This window comes from Hemitrygon akajei, chromosome 13 (assembly GCF_048418815.1).
Source record: "Hemitrygon akajei chromosome 13, sHemAka1.3, whole genome shotgun sequence".
In the NCBI taxonomy this organism is placed as follows: Eukaryota; Metazoa; Chordata; class Chondrichthyes; order Myliobatiformes; family Dasyatidae; genus Hemitrygon; species Hemitrygon akajei.
In genome coordinates this window covers 33,842,653-33,859,613 of record NC_133136.1, presented here as the reverse complement: position 1 = coordinate 33,859,613, position 16,961 = coordinate 33,842,653, and the positions used below count along the sequence as shown (strand labels likewise).

The following is a 16,961-nucleotide window of genomic DNA, read 5'->3' as shown; positions in this document are numbered from 1 at the left end:
CTACTCCTGCACCTATTGTCTATTGTCTAATGCAATGAGCAAAGCATAAAAAAGATATTCAATGGGAAAATAAAAGAAATTAAATTGCACGATAATATAGAAATATTTAGAGTACACTTACTAAGATATTATAATTAGAAAGAGAGATTTAAGAAACTAAATTGTATATGTATAGTTGAAAAGACAAAAGATGATTTGCATCCTGAAGATCATTGAGCCGTAAGAGTGCAAAATTTGAAGCTAATAATCCAAAATGAATAAAGATATTAGAAAAAATATTATTTTATGGAACAGTTCGTGTCATGCTCAAACATTCATTAATTTATTATATAGGAAATTGTCCCTTAAGCAATTGGATTTTCAATTGGAAAAGAATTTGGGAGAACTTTGTGAAAACCTTATCTGACTGTCAGACAACCTGCAGCCTGCTGTCTTGCTAAAGACTTCCATCAAATGATGTAATGTGCAAGAGTCTTTGAAACTTTTAATATTCAGATGTCTCATGTAGTATTGGCTACTAACAGTACTGTAGTTACTAACATTTCAAAATAAATAAAGTTGTCAGTTTATTTCTAGTGCTGTTATAACCTTTTATGCCTTTGATAATAACAAACCATATTTTGCATAATATGGTAGCAAAAATATTTTATTGTCTTTTTGTTGTCAGTATGTTTTGCTGATTGTCAGGGGCTCTTGCAGATTGCTTTCAAGACTATTGTCATATGAAGAGCCCTGGGACTGTATTCACTAGAACTCAGAAGAGTCAAGGGTGACCTCACTGAAACCTATTGAATGGTAAAAGGCCTTGATAGAATGGATGTGGAGAGGAAGTTTCCTATGATGGGAGAGTCTAAGACTAGAGGACACATCCTCAGAACAGAGGAGGTCCTTTTAGAATGGAGATGAGGAGGAATTTCTTTTGCCTGAGAGTGGTGAATCTGTGGAATTCTTTGCCACAGGCAGCTGTGGAGGCCAAGTCCTTATATATATTTAAGGCAACGGTTGATAGATTCTTGATTGATCAGGACATGAAGTGGTAGGGGAGATGGGAGGAGATTGAGGCTGAGAGGAAAATTGGATCTGCCGTGATGAAATGGCAGAGCAGAGTCGATGGACTAAATGGCCTAATTCTGCTCCTATTTCTTAAGATCTTATGGCCTAAGACAAGCTATTGGTGATGTTCACTCCTAGGAAATTAAGCCTCTGAACCCTCTCAAACTCAACACTGTTGAGGTAAACAAAAACTTGAGCACTGCCCTCTTTCCTGAAGTCAATGATTAGATCAAGTCCTCTTTGAATTTATTTTACTTTGATTGATCACCGAAGTTTACCGAACCAAATGGTCCAGGATGGGGAGGAAGATATAATTGTGCCTTCTTCCTAACCTATTCTCTCACCCTCTTCAGACTCTACTTGTGATTGATAACTTGAGGACTAAGATTCTATCTGTTCATTTTCCTTAATACCTGATTGGAGCATCATCTATTTCCTCAGTTGTGATTTTCTCCTATTCTACCAAACTGAAATATGTAGCAATTATCTACAAGAAATTTGTTTACATGCGCCATTGAGGTTTGCCATAAAAAGGATTAAATGGCTGATAAAACAACAAGGATGTTTTTCACAATCCTTGTTTTATTTTGTTCAGTTAAATTATGTGGCCTGACATTAATTTTGAATTTGTTTTTAATATCATCAGTCAATGAATTAATCAATGTAATATCACTGCAGCTTTCATTTGGAACATTCAAGTGCTGAAACCCATTCATGTGAACATTGGGTAAGGTGAATGGTTTCTAACAACTCTCTCATTTTTAATATACAATATATACATGTATCTTTGGCTGAAATCAAAGTTGCTGTATATTGGATTGGAAAATATTGTGATTTTCTTTTCACTGTAAATCCAAAATTAACATTAATAATTCAAACTGATCAATGCCCAGAAATTTCCATGCTCTCTAATCAGCTCCATTTAGTTAAATTTAGTAAGACAGAACTATTATGTGACAGACAGGAAATAGAAATGCATGTACTATTTTAGTTACATTTTTAGGAAGTTTGTGCATAAGCCAAGATGGACAGAAGTTAATTTTATAATTCTACAATCAGATTAAAATACTGGTCTTCTCAGAACTGGTCATTTCCAAAATGACCTCTTCAAAATACATGCAATTATTTTCATAGAAAAGCAAAGTAGGGGGCTTTTTGAGAAAGAATTTGTCTCTTTTAGAATGCTGTTCCAATAGACAATTGGTACAGAAGTAGACCATTCGGCCCTTTGAGCCTGCACCGCCATTTTGAGATCATGGCTGATCATCTACTATCAATACCCAGTTCCTGCCTTGTCCCCATATCCCTTGATTCCCCTATCCATAAGATACCTATCTAGCTCCTTCTTGAAAGCATCCAGAGAATTGGCCTCCACTGCCTTCCGAGGCAGTGCATTCCAGACCCCCACAACTCTTTGGGAGAAGAAGTTTTTCCTTAACTCTGTCCTAAATGACCTACCCCTTATTCTCAAACCATGCCCTCTGGTACTGGACTCTCCCAGCATCTGGAACATATTTCCTGCCTCTGTCTTGTCCAGTCCCTTAATAATCTTATATGTTGCAATCAGATCCCCTCTCAATCTCCTTAATTCCAGCGTGTACAAGCCCAGTCTCTCTAACCTCTCTGCGTAAGACAGTCTGGACATCCCAGGAATTAACCTTGTGAATCTACGCAGCACTTCCTCTACAGCCAGGATGTCCTTCCTTAACCCTGGAGACCAGAACTGTACACAATACTCCAGGTGTGGTCTCACCAGGGCCCTGTACAAATGCAAGAGGATTTCCTTGCTCTTGTACTCAATTCCCTTTGTAATAAAGGCCAACATTCCATTAGCCTTCTTCACTGCCTGCTGCACTTGCTCATTCACCTTCAGTGACTGATGAACAAGGACTCCTAGATCTCTTTGTATTTCTCCCTTACCTAACTTTATACCATTCAGATAATAATCTGCCTTCCTGTTCTTACTCCCAAAGTGGATAACCTCACACTTATTCACATTAAACGTCATCTGCCAAGTATCTGCCCACTCACCCAGCCTATCCAAGTCACCCTGAATTCTCCTAACATCCTAATCACATGTCACACTGCCACCCAGCCTAGTATCATCAGCAAATTTGCTGATGTTATTCTCAATGCCTTCATCTAAATCGTTGATGTAAATCGTAAACAGCTGTGGTCCCAATACCGAGCCCTGTGGCACCCCGCTAGTCACCACCTGCCATTCTGAGAAACACCCATTCACCGCTATCCTTTGCTTTCTATCTGCCAACCAATTTTCTATCCATGTCAATGTCTTCCCCCCAATGCCATGAGCTTTGATTTTACCCACCAATCTGCTATGTGGGACCTTATCAAATGTCTTCTGAAAATCGAGGTACACTACATCCACTGGATCTCCCTTGTCTAACTTCCTGGTTACATCCTCGAAAAACTCCAATAGATTAGTCAAGCATGATTTACCCTTGGTAAATCCATGCTGGCTCGGCCCAATCCTATCACTGCTATCCAGATATGCCACTATTTCATCTTTAATAATGGACTCTAGCATCTTCCCCACTACTGATATTAGGCTGACAGGTCAATAGTTCTCTGTTTTCTCCCTCCCTCCTTTCTTAAAAAGTGAGATAACATTAGCCATTCTCCAATCCTCAGGAACTGATCCTGAATCTAAGGAACATTGGAAAATGATTATCAATGCATCCGCAATTTCCAGGGCCACCTCTTTTAGTATCCTAGGATGCAGACCATTTGGACCTGGGGATGCCAACGACCAGCATTTTAATATTACAGCCAACTGTGATGCCTTGGTAAGTTGGATGCTTGTGTACTTATGTGCCTTTTCTCAGAATATCATTAGTAAATTTTCCATAGTGAAACTTAAGAAAAATCTGATGTTTTGTTTTCAAAGTTTTATTGATGTATAGCCTATCAGTCTCATGATAAATTGGATCTCTGCTAAAATTAGTCTATCCCATTAAGAACTGAGAGTCTAATTGCTTCTTGTTTGATCAGAAAATTCTCAGAGGGGTTCAAACAGCTGGAGATTGTTGTGCACTTTGTTACAAAAACACATTAGTAGAACAAGGGACAAGGTCCTGCTGAATGTGTACATTGATTTAGGCAAGAAATTAAAATGAAGGATCTCAAGCATAGTCTCTGGATTACTCCTGGTATAACATGCTAATGTGTTCAGGAATAGAAGAAAGGCCAGATGATGTGTAGCTGAAGAACTGGTGCAGGAACAGGGATCTCTTCTGGGGTGATGGTGACCCGTTCAAGAGGGATTGGTTGCATACGAATTGGAAGGAGACAGATATCTAGTGGGGAAATTTACTTTTTCCACCATAGAGAGTTTACATTAAATTGGCAGGGGGATCAAAAACCCAAGAGAAGACAGGGCAACTAAAGAGCATAACCCCAGTGATCAGGATAGCCGTGTTTACAGTAAAAGGACAGGTAGGACCACGGCTCTGAATTGCATTTATTTCATTGTCTGTAGCTAAACAGGTATTGCAGATGAACTGAGGCCATGATTGCCGCTAAGGACTTGGACTGTTACTGCCATTACAGAACTCTGGCTGAGAGAAGGGCAGGATTGGCAGCTCAATGTTCTGGGATACTGATGCTTTAGGCATGAAAGAGGAACCGGTAAGAGTGGAGGGGTAATTATATTTTGATAAGGGAAGACGTAGCAGAAGTGATTAGAGAGGATATTTTTGAGGGATTACCTAATGAGACCATTTGGGTAGAACCTAGAAGGGGTTGGTCACTCTGGTAGAGCTATATTATAGACCTATTAATAGTCAGCAGGAACTCAAGGAGCAGATGTGTTGACAGATTGCACATTGTTGTGGGAATAATAGGGCAGTGCTTATGAGAGTTGTTAATTTTCCTAGTACCAACTAGACCATCCAGATAGCAAAGGGCCTGGATGGGCAGAATTTGTGCAGTGTGCCCAAGACAGATTCCTCTCATAATAATATAGAGGAGCCTCCTTGGGAAAGAGTAATACTTGACCTTCTCAGTGAACAAGTAACTGAAATGGCAATTAGGGAGCACTTTGGGTCCAATGTTTACAAATCTGTTAACTTTATAAGATAGAACAGGTCCACTGGTTGAAGTCCTGAACTGGAGCAGGACTAACCGACTTTGAGGGCATTAGGCAGAATCTAGCTGGGGTCAATGGTGTGTTGGGGGGTGTGATGACTTTATTTAAAGGCAAAGGAACAGTTGGCAAGTGGGATGCTTTTAAAAGGGTCACATCAAGAATTCAAGGGCAGCATGTTTCTGTTAGGATCAAGGATAGATATACCAACTTCAGGGAACCCAGGCTGACAAAAGATATCATGGCTATGATAAGACAGAAGAATGAAGTGTACATTGCACGTAGGCACCTCGGTATGAACGAGAGTATCATGGACATCAAGGAATAAGAGCAATGCGTTGGGAGGTCTTGGCTCACATGCATGTAACAATGAAGGAGGCATTCAGAGCTTTGAAGCATATTAAAGTGGGCAAATATCCCAGGGCCTTACTGAGTCCACCCTGGATCTTATGGGAGGGCAGGAAAGAAATTACAGATGCCCTTTTAGAGACATTTACTTCATCTTTAGCTGCAGGTGAAGTTCCAGAAGACTGGAGGGTGGTTAATATTGTTCCATTTCTCAAGAAGGGTAGCAAGGGAACTACACTTGTAGTTCTACTTGTAGGGAGCTACTAGGGAACTACACTTGTAAGGATGTTACTGGATTAAGTACTGTAACAAAATCTACCATCACTTTGATAGTTAAGGCCAACATCAGGAGTAATCAACATGCTTTTATGCCTCAGAGGTTATATCTAGTAACACTTCTGGATTTTTTTTGAAGAGGTAACTAAGGGGATAGATGAAGGTAGGATATTGGATGTTGTCTGTAATGACTTTATTAAGGACTTTTACAAGGTCCCGCACGGTACTCTGGTCTGGAAAATGAGGTTGCATGAGATAATGAGGATTCAGAATTGGCTTGATGATAGGAAACAGTGGGGTAATGATTGACAGTCAATTCTCTGACTGGTAGTCTATGACTAGTGGAGTGCCCAAGGGACAGAGTTGGGATTTCCATCTTGTTCATTGTTTATTTAAATGATTTGGATATTAATGTACATGGCATGATTAGCAAGTTTACTGATGATACTAATTTAGTGGGTCTTGTTGATAGTGAGGTGATAAAGGTTGGGTGGTCAGTCCAGAGTAGGACTAATGGTGAATTGCAGGGCACTGATGGGTGTTGTGGAAGAGAGGGATCTGGGAGTTGCTGAAAGTGGCTCTGCAAGTTGATAGGGTAGTGAAGAATTCATTTAGGATGCTGGCCTTCATCAGTCAGGACAATGAGTTTAAGAGTAGGGACATATTGTAGTAATACAAGTTGCTAGTGAGACTGCATGGAGAACTGTGTAGTTTTAATCACCATTTTAGGGGAAAGACATTGTCAAGCTGGAGAGAGTGCAGAAGTGTTTTGTGAGAATTTTGTATGGATAAGAGGGTCTGAGTTATAGGGAGAGGTTGGCCTTACTGGATCTTTATTCACTGCAGCACAAAAGCATGAGGGGTTACCTAAAAGATGGTTATAAAATTATGAGTGGTATGAATCAGAATCTGATTCTGGTAAAATTGATGGTCACAGTCTTTTCCCGAAAATTAGAGAACACCAAAACAATATAAGAGGGGAGAGATTTAAATCAGAGCTCAGGTGTAACTTTCTTACACAAAGGGTGATGAGTACCTGGAATGAGCTGCAGGAGAAACTCGTTGAGGTGGGAACCATTGCAACATTTATGAAACATATGGATAGGTACATGGAGGGAGGAATGTTAAGGGTCAAGGGCAGAATGTGAGAAATAAGGAGTAGCAGGGAGGTAGCATGGACCAGATGGGCCACTGGGTCTGTTCCCCTGCTTTATTACTCTCTGACTCTGACTCTGTGATTCTATCTGTTTCAGATTGTAGCTCAGAAACAGTATCTGTTTTAACACCCAACAACATCGGGTGAGTGATGTCCAGGTGCACTGAAGAAGATGTTTTCATGTATTATCCATGGTTCACTGTAGTGCCACAAATGTTGAGTGTGATAAATTACTGTTTTATGATGACAAGAACCTTATACAATGTGAAGGGTAATTCATTTTTCTGGGTGGAAATGATCATGCAATTTGCTTTAGATGTTACTGTGGCTCTAGAGCCTTCTTGAGTAGAGAATTTCAAAAGCTGACAACCATCTTGTTCAGGTTTTTATTGCTTTTTTTTGTTCTAAATACCGAAAGGCCCTCATTCTGAGACTGGGACTGTTGCTTTATTCAGGGGAAACATAATCTTGCCCCACTCAAGAACATTGTACATTTCTGTGAGATTTCTTTTCATCCTTTTGAGGGTAACTTGTGGGGTTCCACAAGGTTCAGTGCTTGGCCCATTGCTGTTCATTTGTATATACACGATATGTGTATGGTCTTTCTGACATTAAAATGTATATTATTTGCTGGTGATACAACTATATTTTGTAGTGGGGAACATCTGAAACAACTTTTGGATACAATGGAGAAAGAACTAAAAATTATAAAGAAATGGTTTGATAGTAACAAGTTATCACTGAATCTAAGTAAAACTAAATTCATAATATTTGGAAACCATGTACCAAACTCGTATAGTAAACTTAGAATAAATGATGTTGAAATTGATAAGGTATCTGAAACAAAATTTTTAGGAGTGGTAATAGATAGTAAATTAAGTTGAAAACCACAAATTATGTCAAAGCAAAAATGTCAAAATCTATTGCAATACTGTACAAAGCGCAAGATTTCTTAAATCAGGAATCTTTGTATACATTATTGTGGTAAACCATGTATACCTGTCTGGACCTGTCTGGACACGCCCCTCTGCTGACTGCTCCTGTGGCTCCTCCCACAGACCCCTGTATAAAGGCGATTGGGGCACTGCTCGTCCCTCAGTCTTCGAGATGTTGTGCTCCCTTTTTGCTGTTAATAAAAGCCTATCGTTCACTTCCAGTCTCCGAGAGTTATTGATGGTGCATCAATTATACTGTTCACTTATAGTCCCATACATGACTTACTGTGCAGAGGTACAGGGAAATACATACAAAACAAATACAAACTCAATTTTTCTACTTCAAAAGAAAGTTATATGAATTGTTATTATTATGGGCCAACCAATCCACTATTTATTCAACTAAACACTTTAAAATTCAGAGATTTTGTAGATTTTAAAAATAATACAAATTATGTATAAAGTAAAAGATGGACAGCTACCACAAAGTATCCAAAGGTTGTTTAAAATGAGAGAAAGTCAACATGATTTGAGAGGAACATGTATATTTCAAAAACAAAGGATAAGAACAAATGTAAAAAATCATTGTATTTCAGTCAGAGGGTGAATCTATGGAACAGTTGTAGTGAGAATTTTAAAACATGCACCACACTTAACAAGTTTATAAAATTATTTAAAAATAATTTAATGAACAAATATAAAATACATGATTTAAAATGAATGGTAAATAAATGATATTTGGAATTGGATTTTGTGTTAAAAGATCATGAATTTTTTTGTTTTGATGTGGTGATTGACACCAAACATGTTGTTGTATAAGTAAGAGGGGTAGGTGTAATAAGCTTCAGCCTACACCCTTTTGGTCTGTTTCAAAGATTATGTTCTTTTTGTTGTAATTTTGTCCTATGAAATCATTGTTATGAAACCATTGTTGTAAATTATGCTTTTTGTTATGTTTGTACTGACCAAAATAAATTAATTTCATTCATTCATCCTTTCAAACCTAAGTGTTTAATGGTGGTCAAAACATGTTGGCACTGCAGCAGTGTCCCTCCTGTCCTTGCAAAATGCTGTGGCTGCTACTCTTCCTTCTCTATCAGTCTCTCTCCACGCTGTGACAGATCAAGGTGAACTTCTTGCCCAAAGGCTATTTCAGCTGTTATGACCGCTCACACCATTTTGTTTCACACTTAAAGCATTTCTGCTTCAACTCCTGCACAGAAAACTCCGTGCACAACTATTCTGTTCAAAAGCAGAAACGTCTTGCTGGAATTTTATTTAAAATTTTTATTTAGAGACCAGCAATGTGACAGGCCCTTCCAGCCCAATGAGCCCATGCCATCCATTTTACACCCATGTGATCAATTAACCACTAACTCGCATGTCGACGTAATGTGGGAGGAAGCAGAACTCATGCCGTCATGGGGTGAACATACAAACTCCCCACAGTCAGTGGCAGAATTGAACCCTGGTTGCACCGTAATAGCACTATGCTAACTGCTAGACTACAAGTCTACCCATTAACCAGGGCCCTGCTGAGACAACATCTGTAATATGTATACAGCTCTAGTCTCCCTCCTTAAGGAAAGGCATCTCTGCAATAGAGGGGTGCAACAAAGGTTCCCTTGATTGATTCTTGAAGTGGTGTATTTCAACATGAAGAGATTATGAGACTGGACTTCCACTCACTTGAACTTAGAAAAATGAGAGGTGATCTCATTAAAGTATACAAAATTGAGAGGGCAGATGTGGGGTTGACATTCCTCTCTTGAGGAGTCTAGAACCAGCTGACACTATTTCAAAATAAGGGTTTGGCTATTTCTGGACAAATATGAAATGAAGTTTGTTCACCAAGAGATGGTGGATCTTAGGAATTCTCAGCCTTTGAGGGCTGTAGAGAATTAGTGCATGAGTATATTCAAAAGTGAGTTTGATGTATACCAATGGAATCACGAAATATGGAGTTAGTGCAGGAAAGTGGTGCTGAGGTGTGGACTAGCTAACTGAATGGCAGAACAGATACAACGGGAAAGTTAAGTTCTTTAAATTCCTTGCTGTTCCTTTTTGTTTTCTATTTTCAGACTTGTGAATGTAATTTTTTTATTCATAATGTATTCATTAGATTTTCCAAAGAGATGCAAACAGATCCATTTAGACATAAGACGATAAAATATAGGAGCAGTATTAGGCCATTCAGTCCAGTAAGTCTTTTCTACCATTTCATCTGGGCTGATTTCTTATCCTTCTCAACCCCATTGGCTGCATTCTCCCCATTACCCTTGCTGCCCCGATTAAGCAAGAATCTATTAAACTCCACTTTAAATATATTCAATCCCTTGGCCTTCACAGCCGCCCATGGCTATGAATTCCACAGTTCCACTATGCTCTGGCTAAAGATGTTCCTCTTTAACTCTGTTCTAAATGGATGTCTGAGTTTGTGCCTTCTAATCATGGACTCACCCACTAGAGGAAACATCCTCCCCACATCCCTTCTATCCAAACTTTTCATTGTTTGATGGGCTTCAATGAGATACCCCCTCATTCTTCTAAACTCCAACGAGTGCAGACCCAGGGCCATCAAATGCTCCTTATACATTAACCCTTTTCATTTTCAGAATTAATCTCATGAACCTCCTCTGGACCCTCTCCAATGCCAGTTCATCCATTCTTAGACAAGGGGCCCAAAACTGCTCACAATACTCCAAGTTTGACCAATGCCTTATAAAGCCTCAGCATTATATCCTTGCTCTGATACTCTAGTCCTTTCAAAATGAATGCTAATATTGCAATTGCCTTCCCTACCACTGTCTTAACCTGCAAGTTAACCCTCAGGGAATCCTACAGAAGGTCTACCAAGTCCCTTTCCACCTCTGATTTTTGAATTTTCTTCTCATTCAGAAAATACTCTGCACCTTTACTCCTTCTACTAAAGTGCACGACCATACTCTTCCCTACAGTATATTATATCTACCACCTCGTCCATTTTCCCAGTCTGTCTAAGTCCTTCTGCAGACTCCCCACCTCCTCAGCACTACATGCCCCTCCACCCATCTTCGTATCATCTGAAAACTTGGCCATAAAGCCACCAATTCTGTCATTTAAATCATTCACTGATGATGTGAAAAGAAGCGGTTCCAACTCCGACCCCTGCAGTACACCACTAGTCACCAGCTGCCAACTGGAAAAAGCCATCAATTCCAACATCCAAATCATTGATATATCTTGAAAAAGAAACAGTCCCAATTCTAACCCATGTGGATCACCACTAGTCACTGGCATCCAACCAGAAGAGGTCCACTTTATTCCCACTCTTTGCCTCCTGCCAGTCAGCCAATCTTTTATCCATCCAAATTTCTTTCCTGTAATGCCACGGGCTCTTATCTTGGTAAGCAGCCTCATGTGTGGCACCTTGTCAAAGGCCTTCTGAAAATCCAAGTAAACAACATTCACAAACTCTCCTTTATATCCTGCCTATTATTTCCTCAAAGAATTAAAACAAATTCGTCAGGCAAGATTTTCCATCAAGGAAACCATCATAAATTTTGCCTACTTTATCATGTCCCTCTAAATACCTCAAAACCTTGTCATTAATAGTGGACTTCAACATCTTCCCAACCACTGAGGACAAGCTAAGTGGTCCTATGAATTATGGCCTATGAATTAATTTCAAACAAGAGAAAATAATCAATTAAATTTAAATTCTCAAGCTACAACAACTAAATCTAGTTGATTTAGTAATGTACCTAGAGAGCTGGTGCAGTGACAACAACTTGATGCTTAATGTCACCAAAACCAAGGAGATGATCGTTGATTTCAGATGGTCTCAGCCTGAGCACACACCCCTCAGCATCAGCGGCTCCACAGTGGAAAGAGTGGAAAACATCAAGTTCCTTGGGGTGCAGATCTCGGACAATCTCACCTGGTCCAGGAACACCACTGGAATTGTGAAATGAGCCCAGCAGAGATTGCACTTTCTGAGGAAACTTAAACAAGCATCACTCCCCACTAACATCTTAACTACATTCTTCAGAGGTGTGGTTGAGAGTGTGCTGACCTTTTGCATCACAACCTGGTACTCCAGCTGCAGTGCTGCCGACAAAAAAGCCTTGCAGAGGGTGGTTAGGGGAGCAGAGACGGTTATTGGGGTCTCCCTACCTTCTGTCCAAGACCTCTTTCAGAGTCGATGCCTCCAGAAGACATGGTACATCATTAAAAACCTCTCACACCCTCTCCATAAACTGTTTATTCTTCTGCCATCAGGCAAATGTTACAGGAACATCAAAACAAAAACCACAAGGCTACTAAACAGCTTCCTCCCACAGGCAGTCAGACTGCTAAATATCTGCTCTGCCTGACTCTGCTTTGGACACTTTTAACTTGCACTGGACACTTATAACTTGATTTTAACCGACATGTGGCAGTTGTGCTTTACTATTTATTGTTGTGTTTGTTATGTTATGATTGTACTTGCCCCTGGGAAACGCTGTCTCATTCTGCCCTGCAGAACTGATGTATGGTTGGAATGACAATAAAGTTTTTGAATCTTGAATCTTTTGGATATGTATCTGTTTGCTTGGCAACCTAACTACTGCTCTCTGTTCCTGCTGAATTTATATGCATATACACTCAGTAGCCACTTCATTTGATACCTTCTGTACCCAATAATGTGACCACTGAGTGTATGTTCGTGGTCTTCTGCAGCTTTAGCCCATCCACTTCAAGGTTTGATGTGCTGTGCTTTCAGAGATGCTCTTCTGTACACCACTGTTGAAACGCATGGTGATTTAAGTTACTGTCACCTTCCTGGCCGTCAATGCTCCTGCAAAGAATTGGGCAGAAAAGACCTAATGGACAACATAAGGGTAGCTCATTATTATGGAGACAATCAGATACCTAATATTTGGAGATCCTCTCAAGTATTCCACTTCTACTTAAGAAAACTCTGTAAATGAAGCAACTTTTGAAGTCCAAAGAATCCTTCTGTACCTACCTATTCTGTGCATATGATTCCATGTTATTCCATTCTGGAGGAGGCACATTGTTATTGAGAAAGAACATCAATCACATAATAGCAATTACACAAAAATGTTTATTTTTGTGCTGCAGGTTTTCTAAGGATGGTCTGCTCCATTTTGCCTTTTTGAATTTCTCCTAGCTTTATATGTTAATTGTGAAAGAATCTTATCTGCAATTGAACATGCCAGTATTTGCTGTTTGCATCCTTGGAAAAACAGAGAACTCATTATTAGAATGTGACCTATTAGGAATCACTTTAATGATCACAGTGATCTTACCAACATCACTTGGGTGATTATCAAAAGGAATTCATTGGTGTATTTACAAAAATAAACTCAACATTAAACTTTCCTTTGATTGCTGTGTGCAGATCATTTTTAAATATCATTCTCTTTGAATACAAATGCTTGCTAGGTTCACTGTTCAAGATTGAAGAACTAATTAATGATGTACCTGTTTCCTAACTAGGCAAAATGGTTTCTTTCAAACTGTAACATATCCTCCTAACATCATGAACACGTGAATTGATTCTTCTAAACTTCAGGAAATAAATCAAGAATTCCTTGTAACTTAAACAAGAGAGTAGTAGTATTATTCTGATAAATCTGCTGCAACCCTTCTAAGGTTAATAAATCCTTCTGATTAATTTCAGGATTGCTCACATTTCTCCAGCTGTGATGTGCCCAGAGCCTTGTATAAAATCACATACACTCTGCTCCCTTGTACTCTAGTCCTCCATTAGCCTTTTATACTTTCTCATTAGGTTTTAATGATTTATGGACATAGGATTCCAAAGTGAAGTTTCATACTCCGCTGCTTCTAGCTTTGAACCACTTAGGTTTAAAGTGGATGTTTTCTATTTGCTAACACTGAAGATCATTTACTACAGTTTTGCCCATCTATTAATATATTTACAATTTAATGCAGCTGCCTGGAATGATTACAATCCCAGCTATCTTAATGCCGTGGGGAAATGTGGACGTGTGGCTTTCAATTCTACCAGTTTTCTTCTACGTGTGTACTCAAATACAAAGAGTACCAAGCCCTACAACAGCCCAGATCTCCTAGAATGCACTCTTCCGCTCTACGAAGTGCAAGCAGACATGTCCTTGAATTCTATTCAGGAAAATATATTTCCATGTCACTGTCAATCAAACAGGAGTTCAAGTATTGTGCTATCTTAGTCATCCCCTTAGGGTGTCTTTCCTATCTCTGTAGTTGTTGACACTCACATTTTCTCACCAAAAGTAAAGCATCAGGAAAACCTGCCAAAATATATTTTTAAATACGAGAATTTCTGCAGATGCTGGAAGTCCAAAGCAACACACAAAAAATGCTGGAGCAACTCAGCAGGTCAGGCAGCATCTATGAAAATGAATGAACATTTGACGTTTAAGGCCAAGATACTTCTTCAAGGCTGGAACGGAAGGGAGAAGATGCCAGAATAAAAACATACAGTATATATTTTTGTTTTACTTCCACGCGCAGATGAGTAACTTTATTTCTAAATTTCTAGAAGTCTGTGCCCAGAGGTTGCGCTATTGTTATTAAGTTCATAACTTGAAGCCTAGGCTATGAGATTTGAAAATACTGTAAACCATCTCTATCCATTTCAATGGGCTGACTTTTTGTTTTATCCTACCAGTATAGCAACCTGGACTTCTAAATGTTAAAATATGATTTGAAGATGTTGGGGGGAGTATTTTTTGGGGGTATATAGAAAAAAAAGATTCTCTCTAACAAAAGAATCCAGTGCTTTCCCAGCATATAGGACAAATAAACTCTTCTCGGAATTCCAGCCAGGTACAGGTATTGATTTTAAACAACATTTCGATGATAAACTGCCATCTTCATCAGGGATGATGCCTTGACATGTCCAGTCCGGTGGTATATATAGCCCCACTGTCTGTCCCTCCTGATTGGTTAGTCCTCATCCAATCAGATTCTTTATTCCCTCTAGTTAGGGAATCTAGGAGCATGATGTATTATTTCTACATTATGTTTTGATGATCTCTGTAGAATAATAAGCAATGTGATTTGTATTCATTCATGATCAAAAACACAATCAATTTAACCTTATCTTACTGGCAAAATATTTCAGTATTTATTGAATTTTGTTAATTAGACTATTGATTACCCCTTTTCACACTCACTTCTTCATATCCATCCACATTGACCTCAAGTAGATCAATATTTGCCAGGTACTTGAATTAATTAAATCTTTGGTCAGCTCTATAAACTAAATCTCCAAGTTTTATCAGGTGTTTGTATTTCAAATCTTTCCTAATTGCAGGATTTTCTAAGTTCACTCAAAATGCAGTCCATTCATTAAAAAAGTCACCTCAACGAAACAAAACAACAACAGCAAAGGACCAAAGTGAAAATGCAAACCAATATCTTAAGACTTGAGTTGGTGGTGAAGAATGCGAATGCAATGTTGGCATTCATTTCCAGAGGAATAGAATATAAGAGCAGGGATGTGATGTTGAGGCTCTATAGGGCACTCAAGAGACCACACCTGCAGTATTGTGTGCAGTTTTGGGCTCCTTATTTTAGAAAGGATACACTGACATTGGAGAGAGTTCAGAGAAGATTCATGAGAATGAAAGGGTTACTGTGGTAACTTCTACTTTACAAAAGGACCACTTGACAATTTAATGGCCAAAAGAACATCTTTATCTGGGACGGCAAATTATATTTACAATACAGAGTCTTTCAAGTACATCGCGCTGCATGGGTGGTGGAACTATATACAAAGCATACCAGAAGTAAAAACCCTGCCAACCCCGGAACCAGCCTCTTTACCAACAGCTTCCCAATTGGTATTAACTTACTTTTAATAATACTCACATTACCACACTTCTCCCCCTTTAAAATCCTACATTCCCTAAATATAGAAGAACTGGGAAATAAAAACAGTGGTATCATTAGCAATAGGTTACCAATACAAAACACGTAAAAAACATGGTAAATTCAATATTCAATCTAACAACAAAAGAAACTATCCAATCAAATATTCAGTCTGTCAGGAGGTTTGCGAGAGCTCTGTGATCTACACACTACCCCCGATGACCCAGCAGGTACCGCTGGTGAGGATGTTTTGAGTGGATTTGGTGTTGAGGGCGTGAGAATGTCCATCCTCCTCAGGGGACCCCAATCCCTCTGCCAGCGTCTCTCCCTCTGGCAAAGTCACTGGTGGACATGCTTTCCTGGTATGCATTAAGTGGTCATTAACTGTTTTGGATTACTGAGCTTCTTTGAGATCGGTGGCAATCTATTCTCAGCATTATTGGGATAAACGACATCTGCAGGTTTGCCACCTGGCTTGGAATGCACTGAAGAAGGAACTTTGGTTTTTGAATCACCATCATGACCATGGCTCAGAATAGACCCAATTGCAAATTTTTCATAGAGTTCCTTGTTATAACTTGGAAGTATCTGGAGTTCAACAGCAGGAAATTGCAATGTGTTTCAGAAAACCTCTTGTGCTTGAACAAAGGTCTTGTCTGTTAAATCACAGTCATTGATTTTGATGATACATTCATTCTCCTGGAGCAGCTTCTCTTTTCTCGAATGGCTGTTCTCTTCAATACCACGAATACTCAGGCCAAGGAATCTTCCACTCAGCGTAGAGTTAAAGGGCAACACATGGATTCCCAGGGGGCTGCCGTCTCAAGAAAATTCTACTTTCATTGTCAAATCAGTACTTTGACAATTAGTACTTTTTGAATGCTGGTCTGGTGGTCCTGGAGGCTCTGTTCTTACATCGTCTGTGGGTGCACTGTTTGCTACTGTTATGATTGACTTCACATGCAGGTTCCTGTTAGTGGGATCATCAGGGTGAGATGCACCTTGCTGTAACTGGGCAGGTGGTACAAGAGCTGGGTCACTGCTTCACCGTACTAAAAGTGGCGTGCTGGCTTCCAGTGCCGAGGGGGTAACTTCAATTTCTCCTGTAATAGGCTGAAAAGCCACAAGCTGTGCTACGAGATCATTCTCAAATGTGTCCAGATTATATCTGTCACTCACATTGCCATCGGCAACTTCCACTGCACGCTGAGCCTCTTGTTCT

The 16,961-nt window shown here is 39.4% G+C and overlaps 1 protein-coding gene across 1 annotated transcript in view; it reads left to right on the top strand.

Moving 5' to 3' along the window:
• LOC140737758 (potassium/sodium hyperpolarization-activated cyclic nucleotide-gated channel 1-like) overlaps positions 1 to 8,256 on the top strand; it is a 382,146-nt gene extending 373,890 nt beyond the window's left edge. The window contains exons 8-9 of the mRNA XM_073064381.1: positions 3,706 to 3,860; positions 7,036 to 8,256. Of these exons, the coding sequence (XP_072920482.1) occupies positions 3,706 to 3,860; positions 7,036 to 7,065 (185 nt within the window). The 3' untranslated portion in view covers positions 7,066 to 8,256. The remainder of the gene's footprint in view (positions 1 to 3,705; positions 3,861 to 7,035) is intronic.
• Positions 8,257 to 16,961: the final 8,705 nt, after the last annotated feature.